Raw genomic sequence first — 18,584 nt, 5'->3', positions numbered from 1 at the left:
AAAGGAGGACTGCTTCCCGTTCTTATTCTTTTTCTCTTCGAAGTGAAGAATTAGGCTGATGCTCGGTCAACAGGAGCCTACAAATATACGTACTTGTGTATTTTCCTTGCGACATATGTTTGTTATCATTTGTACCTTTCAAGTGCAGGCATATGCTTGTAAGTTAATTCTGGTGTGTGACCGAGACAAAAATAGTAACCATCTCTTAATTTCCTGGAACTCAGGACAGCCTTTTGAGCCTCCCAAGAGTTTTTGATTTTGAATTTGATAAGACTAGTGGTATTTTTTTGGCAACACCACAGGGTTGGCATTTTCACTGAACAAAGGGGTTTTTTCTTTCCCTCTAGTTTCAGTTTACATGTAGGTGATCGAGGGTATCTGTCATACACTCGATAGCTCTGTAAGACGAAGGTATTCCAAGGGGGAATGTGCTACCAGGCAACTTGGCCTCGGAAACGAGTGAGGAGCAGAGTACTGCGAGTACTGTCTTCTCACTGAGTTTTTGTTCGTCATAGTATTTTTTTTCTTATGTTGAGGGTTAACTTCTAATTCGGATCTCTGCCCAGCCACCACAGACTTGAGTCTCTGGTTAGCTCTGGATTCTCGCTTATGGTTGATATTTTGTGCTCCACAGTTGCCATTGCAAGGATCATCGGACAGAGATGTCTCATTACACTCATTATTTCTTTTGGTTTACCCACAGTACAACAGAAATCTGTAAGTCTTCTGCTTTGTCGCAATTGATCCATAGACCACTGCGATGATTTAGAATGATTTTTTGGACAAACACTGTGGTTTTGTTATTTCTATATTCTTTTTTCTAATTTGTAAAGTGTTCAATTACTAGTTTGTTCACCCTGAATTGGAGTGAGGTTAAAAGATGTAGCCTGATAACCCTGCTGTCAGTGTGAAGGGAAGAGTTCCTCCCAGAACCTGTCTCTTCCTCTGTTTAAACGTGTTGTCTTTTAGTTTATATGGACTTCATGTTTAAGACACAGGGTTGTCAAGTGTTTTTTGGCCTACTTTGCAGCAAAGCTAAGGATGTAAGAACAGCCTTTACTTCCTTAGTTTTCAGGCCTTATCTGCCATCAAGCTACCGGAGGCGTAAGCAGTTTGTGCTCAATATATTTTCTATGTAGGTTTAAAAAAATGCCAAAAATTTTCAGTACTTCGAGACATTTTTAGTGACTGGTATGGCATTAGGAAGGAAGCACAGGATATTCTCCTTTTATCTCTTCACCTTTATAGTAAGGTGCTGAGTTTGGAGAGTCAGGGGCTACAGCATATCTGGAGTACCCACTACTCTCAGTGCATGGGTCTTGATCTCATTTCAGTGTAATTGTCAGTGTTTTCTGGTTATTTTATTTTGGTGCTATGTCCAGGGCAAGAGCAGGCACCTATCATACTTTGCTAGCCACAGGGGCATTCCCCTCGCTGCAAAGTTTCCCCTAAGTAGGAGGCGACCGTTGGCTCTACCCACATGCCATTAGGATTTAAGACAACTGCCAACCAGAGTCAGTGTTTATCTGCATAGCTCTCATAACTAATAGGAACAAGCGTTGTTTTTTCAATGCTAGCAACTTTTCTATTTTCAAATTCATTACATGACATAATGCTTTGGAGTAGCATATGTCCATGACCCCACCTCCTTTCAATGTGGTGTCAGCTGTATATGTAATTACTGGTTAAGTCTCATATACAAAAATGATATTTTTATAATAAAATAAGGTTTGGTATATATTTATCCAGTAATTATATGATCAGAGCCCACCTGGCTTCCCTCTAAGGGACATTATGCATGAAATAGAATGAAGTGCTTTGCTAAGTTGTTCCTAGTATTGCCTTTGGGGGATGGTATGTTGTGTCTACACTGAACAATCGGAGCGCTACCCATGAAATTTGAATTAGGCTGCCGAACGATGGAAACTATACATATAGCTATATAATTACTGGGTAAATATATACAAAACCTTATTTTATTATAAAAATATCATGTTTACTTTGTGGGTTACACCGGGAGGGGCGAAAAAAATTAGAGGAACTCTACGGAGTTTTCTTCCCAGAGTTCGGCTGCAACGCATATACGCTCAAGCTGTTCAGGTTGGATATCACTCAGGAAGTATCAAACTTCCACCTCTCCAATGTTCCCGTTTCGGATAACCAGTTTAGCCAAAGCAAGTCATTTTTCGTATCCTGTTGTCACCATAGAAGCCTCCCATCGGGACAGCTTTGCTTTCGCTCTTTTCATTAGAGAGTGAAGGAGGTCTGCTACCCGTCCTTATTCCTTTTACTATTTCGAAGGATAAGGAAGGAATTAGGGTGGTGCTCGATCAATAGGAGCCTTTAAATATACGTACTTGTATATTTTCCTCATGACATGTGTCTGTTATCAGAGGCACTGATCGAGTTATAAGTGCATACCTGTAGGACTGTCATCTTCAGTTGTGTGACCAAGACAATAAGTGCCTCCTCGTAATTATCCTGAAACCTGGGGCGGCCTTTTAGGCCTCCCAAGAGTTTACTGAGCAAGAAGGTTTCATTTCCCTCCTGTTTCAGTTACTATACACATGCTCGAGGGTAACTGTAGTGCACTCGATAGCTCTGTAAGCTGAACACATTCCAATCTGGAATATACTACCAAGCAACTCAGGCTGTGTCATGGAGACATTGTTCATCTTAGTATTGTTTCTCGTCAGTCGAGAATTACTAGTATGAACCTTTCTGTCTGACCATCAGAGACCTAAGGTATTTGATTCTCGTTTAAGTTCTTGTCTTGTACACCGCACACATCTTTGCAAGAATCATCAGACAGGGATATGTCTCAATAAACTCATTATCATCTTTCTGTTTACCCCCACGGTATAACAGAAGTCTGTAAATCTTCTGCTCCATTCCAGCTGTCCCATGGACCACTGTGATGACTCAGAAGAATTTTTTCAGACAAACTCAACAGTTTTGTCTTGTATATACATTTAATTTTTCTATTTGTAAGGTGTTCAGCTAACATTTGTTCACCCTGAATTGAAAATGAAGGACGTAAGACCTTGCCTGTCACCTCACCTGCTAGCTCTGCTTCCAGGGTAAAAAGAAGAGTTCCTCCCAAAACCAACCTTTGGTGTTAGTGACACAAGAAGCAGTTCTTCAGGCTGTACAATCCCTATGTTTTCACAGCTAAAAGACTTAAAGCCTTCATTGCAAGCACAGGCCTTCTCACTGAGCAGCAATGAAATAGCTAAATAACTCATTCAGTCCTCTGTAACACTCCAGGGATTGGAGCCGTCTTCACTGGTTGTATTTTACAGGGCATTTCATCTGATCAGAATCACGAGAGTTAACTCCTCTCCGATTCATTTGTGAAAGACGTAGGTCCACATTCACCCTAGTCTTTCATGTAAGTAGCATTGTTTCTCCTCAGTTGAGATTTAACTACTGATGAGAAACTTCTCTCTGTCTTGTCGTCACTGGGACCTCAGGTTTGTAGATGGCATTTGACTATTGTTATGGTGCACACGCCCTAGCGAGAATCATCAGTTATTTTTTCAAGACCGCATCTCGTCTCTCTCCAGCATTGATGAAGAGGATGGACGATTTGCATGTCTTCAGCATCACCCTTCAAAAGGCAGGTATCATGTCTTGACTCCATCTCAAATATCAGCATCTGTCAACAGGTACGATTCCTTCATGATCCGCTGTGCCTTGGACTTTGTAGTATTTGACGATCTAGATCAATCATTACTTTGTCCAATTGAGGTGTTGCTGTACGTGTGGAAGACTTGACACCTTTGACTTGGATATCAATAACCTTTCTTCAATACTGACTCAACAAGAGAGAAGTGTCTAAAGATACATCTTTCTCCTGATCTTGAGTGTTCAGTAGGAGTTTCTCTGCAGCTGGTAACAACATCACCTGTACGCTTTCCCCAAGAGCACACAGTTCCAGTGGCTTAGTCTTTTCCTCACATTCCAAAGAATATGTTGGACTGGAAGATAGATGTGGTCTCATCAGGACCACATTCATGTCTTTCTTCCTTTGGGTCTTTGCCCTTAAGTTCATGGAACCTTTTTCCTTGGTCCTGTGGTGGTTGCTCAACAAGTTGCTCCTTTAAGAGGACAAGTTGCATCTCGCCCAAGGTGTGTGGTTCTTGAGATTAGGAGGATTCAATTATGAATGGCCTCTCCTCTGCCTACATCCTCGTCCTACTTCTCTTCCTTTGGGTTGAGAATAGGACTCTAACTTACACTTGCTGGCCTGCCTGGCACCTGATGCAGTAAATCTACACATCGAACTTCCTTTCAATTTTTCTTGTTAGAATCATAGAAACAATCCTGCTTCTTCCTCTAGCAAGGGGAAGAAGGAGACTATTAATAAGGCAAACCCTTCTTGGATCTTTGCATTAATGCTTCTGACGCATAATATTCTTCCCAGCCTTTTTTGTACGAATTACGATTCCTCACTTATTTCAAAAAGGCTCAGAAGCCTGACTCTTAAATCTGCAGTTCTTATGCTCCGATCAATATGTCAGAGGCAGAGCACTCCTCACTCTTTTGACCAGGTGCAGTAGCCCAGGTGTGCTGAACTCCAGTCAGTTCTAGGGACTCACTTAGATTCCTCCCTTCAATAAGTGTCTTCCTAAAGTAAAGAACCGAGTGTTTGTATATCATGTAGGAACAATTCACAATATATTTTGGGTATCGGCGGGGTCGGGGGTTAATTTTGAGTGACGGTGTTCAAACTCCACAGGTGTTACCTCTAGTTTGACTAAAGATGCACACAAAATTTCAGGTGAATTAGATAAAAACTGTTTTTTTGACAAATATTTTCTTCTAAACATAGCATTTTTTATTTGTTTTTTAAAGTATATCTCCTTCCTTATTTATGATTCAATTTAAAGAAAAAAGTAATAGCAGAAAGTTTAATACCTATCTAATAAAACGGCAAAATCATGTGATATGTGCTATTTGAAATTTTTTTTAAAAAATTCAATAAAATACCATAAAATTATGTATTAGATATTGGTAAAAAATAATTTTTTGAGAGAAAAAAGAAAAATTTGCCAATGTGTTCTCTCACTATCTTTATTCCAATTGCTTTTTAGATTATTAAAATCCATTCATTAATAAGGGAGTTTTTAGAATTTGAATGTAGAAAATGTATGTTTTGAGAAAAACGCAGTTAAAGTTTGATAACCATTTATTTTGCTTTTAGAAGCATATAAAGTTTCTTGGAAAAGCCTACATGGCGTCTGTTTCCTTTTCTTTTATAAGAGATATTATTCCCTCTAAAAAAACAAACATTTATCACTTAAAGAAAATAGTTTATATTATTTTTGGGGGGTTATCGTAGAACACCACTCTACTCTTGTGCTGCCAAGTTTTTAGAAGGCTAATGAGCCCCTCCTTCATATACTCCTTTTGATGTTCTTTGCTTCTTTTGCTTTCTTGAATGCATAGCAGACATTCGTTTCCTGGTCTTCTCTTTCATCTGAAGGCCTTTCAGGCTTTCTCCTGTTGTTTTTCTAATAATAGGCAGCAATGAACTTGGTGCATAGCCGATATTATGTTCCATGTTTTGATATATAAATGAAGCTGTTGTTTCACCAATATGTTCTGTTTTCACACTTTCATTAGCTTGCACTTTGGTATATACACTTTAGTTTCAAGTCAACTTCAAAACTGTTTTTATCAATTTCAAGTGTTATATTGCTGTCACACTGCCCACAATACGTCGAACTAAAAGCGTCTTTTAGAGCTTTCAAGGGTAATGAAACTATTTCTCCATCATTGCTTACACTCAGAACGTCTTCTTTTTCAGTCATATAACTTGTCAATAAAAAACTCTTTAGGTTGGCTCCTGAAAAACACCGACATCACCTGCTACGTCAGAAACAGCAATTACGTGCATCTTGAAAATGCTCATTCTCTTCCTCCTCCCCCTCCTCATTATCAGATAAATTCAAAACAAGGTCGTCGGTGCCATCATCATCATCATCTTGATAAATTTGTGCAATGGAATAATAGATTTCCCTCAAAGCTTCGTAATAGGAAGTATTTGGCATCTCTTCAGCACACATGGTTGGTGGCGACATGCGAGAAGCTATATTAGCTCTCTATACTTTTAGTTTCAAGATAAGTTTTGATATTATGAGAGCTTGTTTCCCTTCGTTTACTAAACGTCTTTTTTGGCATGTTAGTAGTATATATAATACACAATTGATGTCCAGAAGTCTGAGAAAGTATTGCAATTGATTGAAAATAACAAATACACGATTGCATAAAAAAGATACAAGAATTCTCTCTCGAGACAAGTGGCTCACATTATTCAGTCATGGGAAGAGTTGCCATCTCTATCAGGAAAACATATTGTACGGCATACGAAACAAAATGCAATGAAAAGAAACTCAAATACTTAAAGAATAAATGCAAAATGAAATAGTAAAACCACCCCTAACCAGACCTTTGATTCTCTACTTGGATGCGCCCTTTAAATTGGCCTTTAAACCATTTAAAAAGCTTCGTATCGATATTATCTTACATGTGGCAACGGCCAGGACACAGATGTATGGAAATATGATGATAACTCGTTTTCACGAATTTGAGCTAATATCACTAAAATTACAGGCCGCCGATACCCTTAAAATAAATTATATTTTTCCTGTTGGACTGGAAGAGAGATGTGGGCTCATCAGAACTACATTCATGGCTTTTTTCCTTTGGGTCTTTGCCCTCAAGTCTATGGAACCTTTTTCTTTGGTCCTGTGGTGGTTGCTCAACAAGTTGCTCCTTTAACAGGACAGGTTGCATCTCGCCCAAGGTGTGTGGTTCTTGAGGTTAGGAGGATTCAATTATGACTGGCCTCTCCTCCGCCTACTTCCTCGTCCTACTTCTCTTCCTTTGGGTTGAGAATAGGACTCTAACTTACACTTGCTGGCCTGCCTGGCACCTGTTGCAGTAAATCGACACATCGAACTTCCTTTCAATTTTTCTTGTTAGAATCATAGAGGCAATCCTGCTTCTTCCTCTAGCAAGGGGAAGAAGGAGACTAGCAATAAGGCAAACCCTTCTTGGATCTTTGCATTAATGTCTCTGACTCTTAATATTCTTCCCAGCCTGGCTCGTGATCTTACAGTTCTTATGTTCCAATCAGTTTGTCAGAGGCAGGGCACTCCTCCTCACTCTTTTGACCAGGTGCAGTAGCCCAGGTGAGCTGAACTCCAGTCAGTTCTAGGGACTCACTCAGATTCCTCCCTTCAATAAGTGAGTCTTCCTAATGTAAAGAACAGAGTGTTTGTATATCATGTAGGAACAATTCACAATATATTTTAAAGTAAATTATATTTTTCCTGACTATATATAAAACATGAGGTCCATTACACTAAAGCCTACCACATGCCACCCCTCAATCTAAACCTGGGCTGAAAGGCAAAGTGGAGTATTTACATCAAGGCAGGTCTTCCCACTTACTGGACAGTAATTACTGCCTAACCACCTTGTTCAAGAGTTTTAACAGCTGTGTTCCAGCTTTGCCGTAAAGCAATTCCTAATGTAAAGGACCTCAGGTTTGTATAGTTAGGAAAAATACAATTTACATTCAAAAATTGTGATTTTAATATTTCAAATACCAAAGACCCCTTAAAAAATAATTATAACTGCCTATTTTAATAGTTCACATACCAAATATACCCTAAGCTATCATCCTAAAACACTAATATCATTTCAAAGTCATCTTCCAACATTACCCTAAAAAAAATACATATATGGCATACGGCTACCCTGTGTGTGAAAACTAATAAAGTTACCCCTATATTCAGTCACAGCCATATTTTCTTTTAACAGTTTCAGTTTGTTAAGTAGTCTATGATACAATAATTCACATTTCATAAAGAGAGAGAGAGAGAGAGAGAGAGAGACGAGAGAGAGAGAGAGGAGAGAGCGGGAGATGAAGAGAGAGAGAGAGAGAGGTGCAGAGAGGAGAGATGAGAGAGAGAGAGAGAGAGAGAGAGAGAGAGAGAGAGAGAGAGAGAGAGAATTCCACAGAATTATACCAAAATTCTATGGTGCATAGTCCATTCCCCTGCTCCTAAATGGACCAGGAAGGTAACATTCCAGGTTGGGCTAACCTACCAGTTGGTTCAGAGAGTACCCCAATTCCTTTCATATATGTAAAGAATAAAGGTTTGTATTTGCACAGGAACAAATAGCAAATTTTTAAAATAATTTGTATTTGCCCTAAAAGCCCACTTCAGCCACCCCTCACTCGGACACCTGGGCCAGAAGGCAAAATGCACTTCAGACCAACTGGTGGGTAGGGCTCCCCCTGCCTGTTAGTAACTTACTACCTTGTCAGTAAGTTTAAATTGCCATTCCAGCTTGCGTTCACAAGCTAAATCCTATGTAAAGAATGTCAGGTTTGTATGCAATGAAAAATACTAATTACTTTTTAAATTTTACTATATTTATCATAGTCAAAATTTAGAAAGATGGTGAATATTAACCTATAAATGTTTGGCTTGGCTTATTGATCCTTGCCTGATCTGTGAAAACCTATGTGTCTTTTAATATGCATTATGAGTTTTGTTGATAATTGTGTGGTGTTATATTTGATAGTAATCAATAATGTATTCATGTATAGCCAATATGCATATATGTATATGTTAAATAGCTAATCATTACACTGTCGAGTGGCCTTCTTGAATTGTCCATTTGGCATGATTCAGACTCCATATGCTGGAGGACTTAACTCATTCACTCCTGGAGAGAAAAATATTTATACCCCTCATGCTGAGGTAAAACAGGAAAACAAAAATACATTTGACCTTCACCTATTTGTGAATTTTTCTGTGGAGCATATATGACCATTATTCATAAAAATTTGCCTATTTGCAGTTTTTTTTATATATAGAAATATTCACTAATTACTGTATTTTCATATAATTTTTGTGATTTAATGCATATTTTGTGATAAAACTATTAAAATACTTAGGCATAAGCATTTTTTGGTGTTTGAACTACCAAAATAGGCAGTTATATACATTTTTAGAGGGTTTTCAAGTATTTGCAGATTTTAGCTGTTAAGGGGGGGGGTGGTTGTGGTTTGCATCCCCCCCCCACATAACAGGTCAACTGTAATTTATTTCCATATATAATTGATATCAATAATGGATGGTAGATAATATTGATAGTGAGTAAGCAGTCAAATTGAAAAGTAACAGTAAAACTCTTGGTTAGTAGAAAATTAAGTAATAAATCTTCAATGAATGTTTTTGAATACAATTAAAGAACAACATCCAAAGATAAATTGGTAGATCCTTTCAAACATAATTAAAGAAAAGCAACAGGAAATTATGTTTATTCCTTATATTAAAAAAAAAAGTGGCTACTCTAGTCAGTTTCAGTTTATGTCTGCTATTCACATCCTGATATTTAGTGTAACCTCCAAAAGCTCTGATAACTCATTCATGTATGTCGCTACATGTCACCAAAATAACAATACAGTAGTATATTCCCAATTTCCTTATTTGATGGACCTGAATTCTTCATATTATTTGTAAAAATATTCGATTTCACTTATTAAAAATAAGAGTAGTATTAAAAAGAAAAGTGGCAATATGTAAGTTGTATGTTTTTGTGCATTGAAGCTGGTCTGCTCAACATTTAGCGATGCAGGCATGCCAACCGAACCTCATACTTCAGTGCATTTTACCATTTTTCAGTCAACCCAACTGTATATAATTTCAGTAAGGAATTTATAAATTATATTTTTCATGATTAAATCGTATTTGCCAGCTTAAAATAATACTGATATTTTTCATGATTAAATCGTATTTGCCAGCTTAAAATAATACTCTTATAATAGAAAGATCTATAAACAGATGATAATCTGATAACGTCAGATATGCCAAACTGTATTACCCACTATGTTCTGTTTGCATAAGATAATGTTCTTTTTACGGAAAGGTCTATAATAAAGATGATACTCTGGTAACATGGTTGGTGAGCATGTACATATCTAAAAAAGAAAGAAAAATATTTCATGATAATTGGACAAGATACTTAAAAAACCTGCACAGAACATGGAATTTTCTTGGTTTCATATTTTATTTATATCCCTAATACTTGTGTACTTTAAATTTTTTATTAAAATGTATTATTTGGATACTTACTGTTGAAGTTAGCTCACATCTTGGTGCTGATAGGCGAGTCAGCATTCAAAAAAAGAAAAGATCAAATGGCTGCCTGGATAACTATATAGTACATACAGTTCATGGTTATCGGCAATCAGGTTTTATGGCAGTTGTCTAAGGCTAAAATGCCGAAATGTATCTGGAATTTTCGATTGTCATCAAGCTGTCGGAACGGAACCCCCGCCAATAACTGGGGACTGCCTGGACTTGTTCCCACCAGTTGTGTTTCAAATATTTTAGCTCTAGTAAGATCTTAACAGCCCATTAAGTTGTGGGGAGCCTGGGTAGGTCTACTTTAACAGTAGGTAAGTAACCAAATGATAGATTTTATTAAGAAAACTTTAATTATTTAGAATAAATCTATCTTACTGTTAAAGATAGCCGATTCCCATGTTGAGAAGAGGATGATGGGTAGAGCAGCCAAGCAAAATCCACTTAGCCAGTCGAGCCAAAATGTTTCTTGTGTGAAACTCCAAGCATTCTTACCTGATCTTGGGCTCCTTTCTTAATCTTACTGTTTCCAGAGATTGGATTCCATCCAGGGAGCAAGGCTCTCATATGTGTGCAGTGAAGGGCAGCCTTGCAGTAAAAATTGCTTCGCTTCAGCCAGAATGAAACAAAAGAGGCATGAGGAAACACCTAGTCCCCGCACTATCAAAACCCACGATTTAAAACATAAAACCTTAAAGATTGCTCTTTCTTTTGTTCATGAAAGACCTAGTTTGTAGCATACTAAGGGCTTTCCCATTTTCAGACACAATTCTGCATACTTAAGATAGTGAGCGGGAAAAACCAAATTGCCCTTCTACTGTGCTGCCTTAATCACATCCTCAAGCAACAGATTGTCTTAAAACCAAATGAAGATGCAATCACACACATTATTGATGTATATACTTCTAATAAAGGTAAAAGGTATGGGTCTAGTTCTCATGCACTAGCCTAATCAAATACGTCACAGAAAACCTTGTGTTTTTTTACAAAAACGTTTTAGGCTCTCTGAAATATAAAAAAAAGGTTAATTTGGCCTCCTCCAGGCTTAACTTTTGACAAAGACACTCTAGGTTTCTAAAACCACAAAACAAAAGGTTAACTTTACTCTTCCAGACTTAACCTTTGACAGATGCATTCAAGGTTTTCTAAAGACACAAAACAAAAGGTTAACTTTGTCTCTTCCACCTATCCAAGCAAATTATAATTGCCCCAACAGGACAGAGAAGTTTTTCCTCTTCTTTCCCACCAATGAGGTTGAATTGGAAGTCTGACATTTCTTGGAAAAACTTAGCATCGACATCATTCTCAGTTCTAAGGCGAAAAGATAAAATAGTATTCCCTTTACAACAGCCTTAAGGAGAGTGCTTGCAATAAACTTACTCTATTAACTTCCAAAAATGCTTAAAAAATGTTTTCATAGTAAATACTTAAATGGGACCCATTCCAAAGGCTTAAAAGGATCTGCAGATAAAATTTTAGAAATGCATCTAAATTCCAGAGAGACTGGTACTTAATTGTAAGGGTTTCAGTCTACTGATCTCAACACTTTAGGTGCTAATCATTAGCCAGATCCCATTGCACGTGATGCAAAACTGAGGAAAGCATAGGACAAAAACCTTGAAAGTAGACAGTGAAAAACTAAGAAAACGGAAAAACATTGATGTCTACAGGGGTAGAGGTGTTGAAAATTCCTTTAGAATGGGCAAACATCTAATGCAATATTCATTCATTTAAGTGAAAACAACCACCGAATAAATTGGGTTGGTAGTTCAGTAATTGCAAAGTCAAGAGATGTCTTATCACAAAATCTTTTAGAATCTGCTTTAATACAACTTACTTTTCATTGTAATTTCAATGTTAGTCGTGGCCTTTTTCATTTAGACCCTTGTATTTGTAACATGTTTAAGAATGACCTCAAAGATATAATTACAGACTTAAATAAAAATTAGTTGCCTTTGAGTTATCTTCGTTGTAATGTATGTCTAACCTGTATTGTGAATATGTATTGTGAACAGGGTTTTGTTTACCAAAGTTCTGAACAGATGTCACCTATAATTCTTTAATTGTCTTGTCCTTGTATCTGAGATGTTTATCTTAAACTTTTAATCGCACCCATTGTTTATGCTTGTTTGGGAAGGTTACTCCCTTCCAAGTGTGTCAGATTCTAGGTACTAATCTCTTTATAATCCCTATCTGTCAGTTATACGAATCTTCTTGTTTTGTCTTTTGTCCCATGTATGTCAGTTCTGCTCAGTAAAGGACGTGGGAACGTCGAAAGGTCTCGCAGTTATTCATTCGTTTATTTTTCCTCTGTGGCATATATCTTTATTTATGGATTTATCACGTTCCTAACTTTCGTGATTCAGTTATAATATATATATATATATATATATATATATATATATATATATATATATATATATATATATACTTATATATATATATATTATATATATATATATATATAAACACATATCCACAGGTGAAAAATAAGAGACAGGGTGTAGGTCCTGACCGGTTTCGGCTTTATTTTCAAGCCATTGACAAAGGACTGATACATAGTATTAGAATTCACGAGTATATATACTACAAGACAGTACTGACGAACATACACACAACCGTTTGAGACTGCAGATCCACCCACAGGCAGGTGTCAAGGTAGGAGTGGCTTTCAAAAATCATTAGGCTAAAATTTACAATAAATTCTCAAGGGATACTACCGCTTAGGGTACAAGTCCACACCTGACAGGTGTCAGGGAGGCGGGGTTGAACATCTCATTACCACTACTGCCCCTTTACTGTGTTTACAAATATAATAATCCTATTTTTCATATATCTCTACAGCCAACCAAAATAAAATTTAAACAGTTTACAAATTTCTTTTGATATTAAAGGATCAAGTTTATACATTCCTTGACTGATGTTCATATTATTGTTGTAACTTTCTTTTATAAAACTAGATTCAATGATATTCCTTTCCAATGCATTATTAGAACACACCAGCTTTTTTGCCCCTTCTTAGTTGTTCTATTCTTTTTTCCAGTGCTTTCCCCGTTTGACCAATGTAAAAGTTGTCACAAGACTTACACAGGATTTTATATACACATCCTTTAGCATTGTCGGGGGAGTTCTTAATAAGTACCTGTTTCATTGTTTTATTGTTTTTAAAAACTACATTAACACCAAAATTCTTCAGGAGATGTGGGATATCTTTCATATTACTATTATAAGGTAGTACAAGCAAATTTTTGTTGTTGTAAGGTTCTTTTTTATTTTGATACATGGTCTTTTTTTGCCACTTTTAATGCATTGTTTAGTACATGATCTGGATATTTCAGTTTCTTGCCTGTATTCCGAATCTTATCTATTTCCTCATCTATATATTCTGGGCTACATACCCGTAGTGCTCTTAAAAACATGGAAGCAAACACTGATCTTTTAACCTTATTGTTTTGTCCAGAATAGAAATGTACATAGGAAGAAATATTAGTAGGTTTTCTGTAAACACTATACTTAAACCCACTACTAATTCTCCGTATGAGGACATCCAAAAAGGGTAGGCATTCATCTTTTTCTATTTCCATAGTAAATTTAATTGATGGTACTAATTGATTTAACCTGGCAAAAAAATTATTTACATCTTCATTCCCTGGCCATACACAAATTATGTCGTCAACATATCTAAACCAAGGTACATTGCGTGGAATTATATTATTTAAAATTTTCTTTTCAAAAAATTCCATATATAAATTACTTAGCACTGGGGACAGAGGGTTTTCCATTGCCATACCAAAATTTTGTGAGTAGAATTTTCCATTTTCCATAAAAAATAAATATGCTGTACATACAATGATAACAGCAAACAGGCAAAACCATGAAATGCCAAGAACAACTGTACACAATGGTGGCAGGAAGAATTCTGACAAGCTAAAACATTCAAAATACACGTAGCGGAAGATAGACGCACAAAACATTCCTTCGGGCAGCCATTTGATCTTTTCTTTGTTTGACTGTCGCCTCGCCTATTGGCAGGGAGATGTGATCTATCTTTAACAGTAGGTAAGATTCATATAAAGAATTTTCTATATTAATATACACATTATAACAAGAAACATGATCCAAACTATATATTACTTATGGTGGTGCAATATTATTATAGCATGATCATACTTTGGCTTTGAAATTGAAAACCTTTTCCTAACATAATTAAATTATTTTACAGGATATCTTTTTGGAGTATTTGATGGTCATGGAGGCCCAGAATGTAGTCAAGTAGTGGCAAAGAGATTGTTTGATTACATAGCAGCCTCATTAGTGCCTCGTGCTGAATTGCGCCGCCTAGTATCGGAATGGGAATCAGGTATTCATGTCCCTTTAACTCAAGTCTTTAATGATCCGTCACATTTTGTGTCAGGATTACAAGAAATATATGAAGCTTCACTGCTAAACTATTGTCGTACATTGTTAACCACTGTCACTCAGGATTTCAGCATGGAAGAGGCTTTAATAGGAGCTTTTAAACAGCTAGATGAAGATATTAGTCGTGAAGTTCAAGAAAATCAGGATTCAGAGATGCTAGAGCCTTTACTTCGTGTAGCTCTCTCCGGATCCGTTGCATGTGTTGCACATATAGATGGACCTCATCTTCATATAGCTAATACTGGTGACTGTGGTGCTGTAATGGGTGTACAATTACAAGATGTTATAGGGGGTTGGCGTGCTCTTCGCCTTACCAATGATCATTCATGGGAAAACTCAGCAGAGGTTAATCGAGTGCTCTCAGAACACCCTCCTTCTGAAGGTGATACCGTCATAAAAGATCAGAGACTTTTAGGATTGCTAATGCCATTCAGAGCTTTTGGAGATTTTCGGTTTAAATGGGACAGGGATGTACAGGTTGATATAATAGAGCAGTATGTAGGGCCAGGTAATATAATACGCAATTGCCTCACACCACCGTATCTCACTTGTGTACCAGAGGTCACTTACCACAGACTACGGCCATTTGACAGATTCATGATAATGGGGTCAGATGGACTATGGGAAAGTATGAGTGCTGTAGATTGCATTACTCTTGTAGGTGAATATATGTCAGGACGTCAAACACTTCAGCCAGTTTGTTTTCCTAGACAGGCAGTTACTCTTGGTGAAGTTTCACAACTTTTGGATCAAAGACTGAGAGGTTTGAGCCTAAAGCCAGTTGATACTAATGCTGCCACCCATTTAATTCGTTATGCATTAGGAGGTTGCGATACAGGCTTAGACCATGGACGTCTTTCCCATTCATTAACCCTTCGTCCAGAAGTACGTAGGTATTTTAGAGATGATATATCAATCCATGTAGTTTTCTTTGATGCAAACTTTTTACGTGTATGTTCTGTTGAAATTTAGTTTTGAATGGGAATAATTCCTATTACAATTACATGTACTTACTTTTCTTCAGACTTGTGCAAATTATGTACATAACAATGATAATAAAGGTTCCTCTTACTCATAGTCTTATTTTTTAACACTAAAATATTCTACTGTGTTCCTACGCAAATATAAACAGACCTTTGTTCTTTACATTAGGATTAGTGTGGGAACTGAGTTGGAGTGCCTGTTAAAAACGTACTGACAAGGTAGTTAACTGTTGATGAATAGGGGGAAATCCTGCCCACATTTTGGTTTGCACTCCACTTTACTCAGCTTCTGTCAGATGCAAACATCTTTTCTTCAGCTCTCCGCACTTATCTTCGCTGTTATAAACTTTATACATACTCTTTGTTGTTTTAGGTTTTTTGCTCTTATATGTTTTCCTGTTTTTGAGATTTGTTTGATACAAAATGGGTCAAAGCCATAAATCATTTTGGCCATCTACTTCTACTCTAAGGAAATCACTCGCTATCAGGTACTGCCTTATTAAAACCCTGTAAGTGCTTTCTGTCTAGAATAGAAATTGACATGCATATGCTATTGTTGCAGAAAATATTTTATTTAGTTGAGAGGATCCCTGTCCTGAGTGTTATGACTGGCTAACAGAACAGTTGGTAAAGTTTAAAGATAGGAAGACCTCTTCAGTGTCATTGGATGGGAATGCTCCTCCAGTGACACTGAATTAGTTCTTTGGCACCTTCCTTCCACCTGCTGTTTCAGCTCCAAGGGAGCTGTCTCCTCTTTGTTTTCTTAGATCGTTTGGTGGAGAGTCAGCAAGATCGAGAGGACATTCACTCTTTCACCTTGTTGGAGGCTTCGGCTCATTCAGAGGGAGAGTCTTCTGCGTGCAGACATTCTCCCTCAGGGCAGAAAGAAAATCCTACTGCTATCCTGACTATTTTTGCAATTTAGGAGGAGACCAAGAGACTCCTGGAGTATGGCCATCCCTGGGGATCTCGAGGAAGACCAGTGTGAAGGTTTTATTGAATCACCATTTTGCTGCTTCTATGACTCCCATGACTCCTGTGACTATGACTGAGTTGACCATGACAACTTTGATGTTTACCATATCCACTAGCTCTTTCACTGCGCCTGTGTATATGGTACCTGCTTACACCTCCACTGTACAGGCGATCCCCGGTTATCGGCAGGGGTACCATTCTCAGTGGGGCTGCTGATGAGTGAAAAATGCCTGGTGCTGTTACCCGGTTAATGGCTCCGATATCCGGTTAATGGCGCCAATAACTGGTTAATGGTGCCTCTATTCTTTATGATATGATGCCATAACTTTATTATCAGGACCTTATGGCTCCAATAACCGGAACTCGGCATGTTATGGTGCCATAAATCGCCGATTTTACGGGAAAAACCAGATCACCATTAACCAAATTCGCCAATAACCAGAGACTGCCTGTAATGTGTCCCAAGAAGGTAGGGGTGGTTCTCTTTTGTTCTTTGACCATGAACTTGACCTTAGAGAACCTGAAGAAGAAGATGAGCAAACACAAGAGGAAGTCAACCTCACCATATACTTCATCTTTGTCTACATTTTGTGCTTCTTTATCCTCCCCTTCGACTTTTACTGCTAGTAAGCCAAAGAGGAAGAAGGATGCTTCATTCCTTAGTAAAAAGTATTGGAAGAGTCCCAGTAATTGGTTCTTTTCCTGCAGAGAGACAAATGAAGATTCCTCACTTTGCCCTCCCCATCGGTAGAGGTTTTGGCCTCTTGGAAGAGTGTGGCACATTCAAGAGACAGCCCCTGCCCATGTTTGCTTAAGTGAGATGGCTCTCTCTGACCAGTGAGGATTTCGTCATTGGGCTAGTGACCCATACAGCCTCCCTCTCCAGAGGAAGTCCTGGTCTTCTCTTGGTTGGGTGAGGGTGCCAGGGACCATTCACCCATTTCCTTCACCTCTACAATCCTGCCTACATTCTTACGAAGGCTGGATCCTGACGGAACACCTACAAAATATTTGGCATTAACTTGCGTGGAGATTTCCACTTTCATCTAATTTAACCACTTAGATGAGTCTGAGAAGGGATGGCGGGTTGGGAAGGGTTCGCACTTAAAGCTAATAGTGGGAGTTGTGGTGGTTGAGTTACCACTTGATATGGTTTGGACCCGATAGATAGTGCTGGGATTTTCACATTACTGTGTCAAGGGCAGAACCATCTCCAGGGAGTGGCTGGTTTTCTGAAGATGGGACACCTGACTTTTGTCCAGAAGCCCACCAAGGCATTTAGGGTGGGGAGTCCATCCCCATTAGTTGGGGCAGAACTCCCAGCAGGCAGATTGGCTCATACCTGGGCCACCGCAAAAACATTGGTGCTATCCTGAAAGAGTAGGGTATGGGGTGGACTGTTGGGAGTCAATTCTCACTTGTGTCATTGGTGGAGAATGTGAATACCTGAGTTATCCACAATACTTTCTTGATGTAACCAAGTACATGGAAATACTTGTATGTATGTGCAACTATGTGAGTGCATGAATATATACAGTAATACCCCGAACTTACGCGAGGTTACGTTTCAGACCTCCTTGCGTAAGGGGAAGTTTCGCGAAAGTTTGGCACGGTCTCTGAAAGTGCTAATCAATGTTTGTTTCTAGAGTTTGAACACTAAATATGACCCTAATCATGTTCCCAAAGTATTAAGCTAACTTTTAAATGAAATTAAAGTTACTGTAATTTGATTTAAAACTTAGTTTAATACACTACCCTTAAAAAAGAAATAACTGGTTAGCGAAAAAATATAGTTACAGTAACTAATACGTACATACATATCTATTTTCATACGTTTACTAATGTCACCCCTAATTCATGGGATGCTATTTTCTTTTTCTATCAGAGTAAAAGAAGTTTTCTTTCTGTCTCTAGGTAAACTTCATAAGTCTGTTATAACGAGGGTACACAATTCAATGAAATATAGAACACATGCAAGTACTTACTAGTTGATCATGAAGGTCTTATATAGTGACAAACACTGTGAATTACGTAC

The 18,584-nt window shown here is 37.8% G+C and overlaps 1 protein-coding gene across 1 annotated transcript in view; it reads left to right on the top strand.

The window, feature by feature from the left end:
- LOC135201328 (pyruvate dehydrogenase [acetyl-transferring]-phosphatase 1, mitochondrial-like) overlaps window positions 1–15,662 on the top strand; it is a 68,475-nt gene extending 52,813 nt beyond the window's left edge. The window contains exon 3 of the mRNA XM_064230183.1: window positions 14,395–15,662. Within this exon, the coding sequence (XP_064086253.1) occupies window positions 14,395–15,563 (1,169 nt within the window). The 3' untranslated portion in view covers window positions 15,564–15,662. The remainder of the gene's footprint in view (window positions 1–14,394) is intronic.
- Window positions 15,663–18,584: the final 2,922 nt, after the last annotated feature.

This window comes from Macrobrachium nipponense, chromosome 23 (genome assembly GCF_015104395.2).
Source record: "Macrobrachium nipponense isolate FS-2020 chromosome 23, ASM1510439v2, whole genome shotgun sequence".
In the NCBI taxonomy this organism is placed as follows: domain Eukaryota; kingdom Metazoa; phylum Arthropoda; class Malacostraca; order Decapoda; family Palaemonidae; genus Macrobrachium; species Macrobrachium nipponense.
This window is presented reverse-complemented; position numbering and strand designations above follow the sequence as displayed.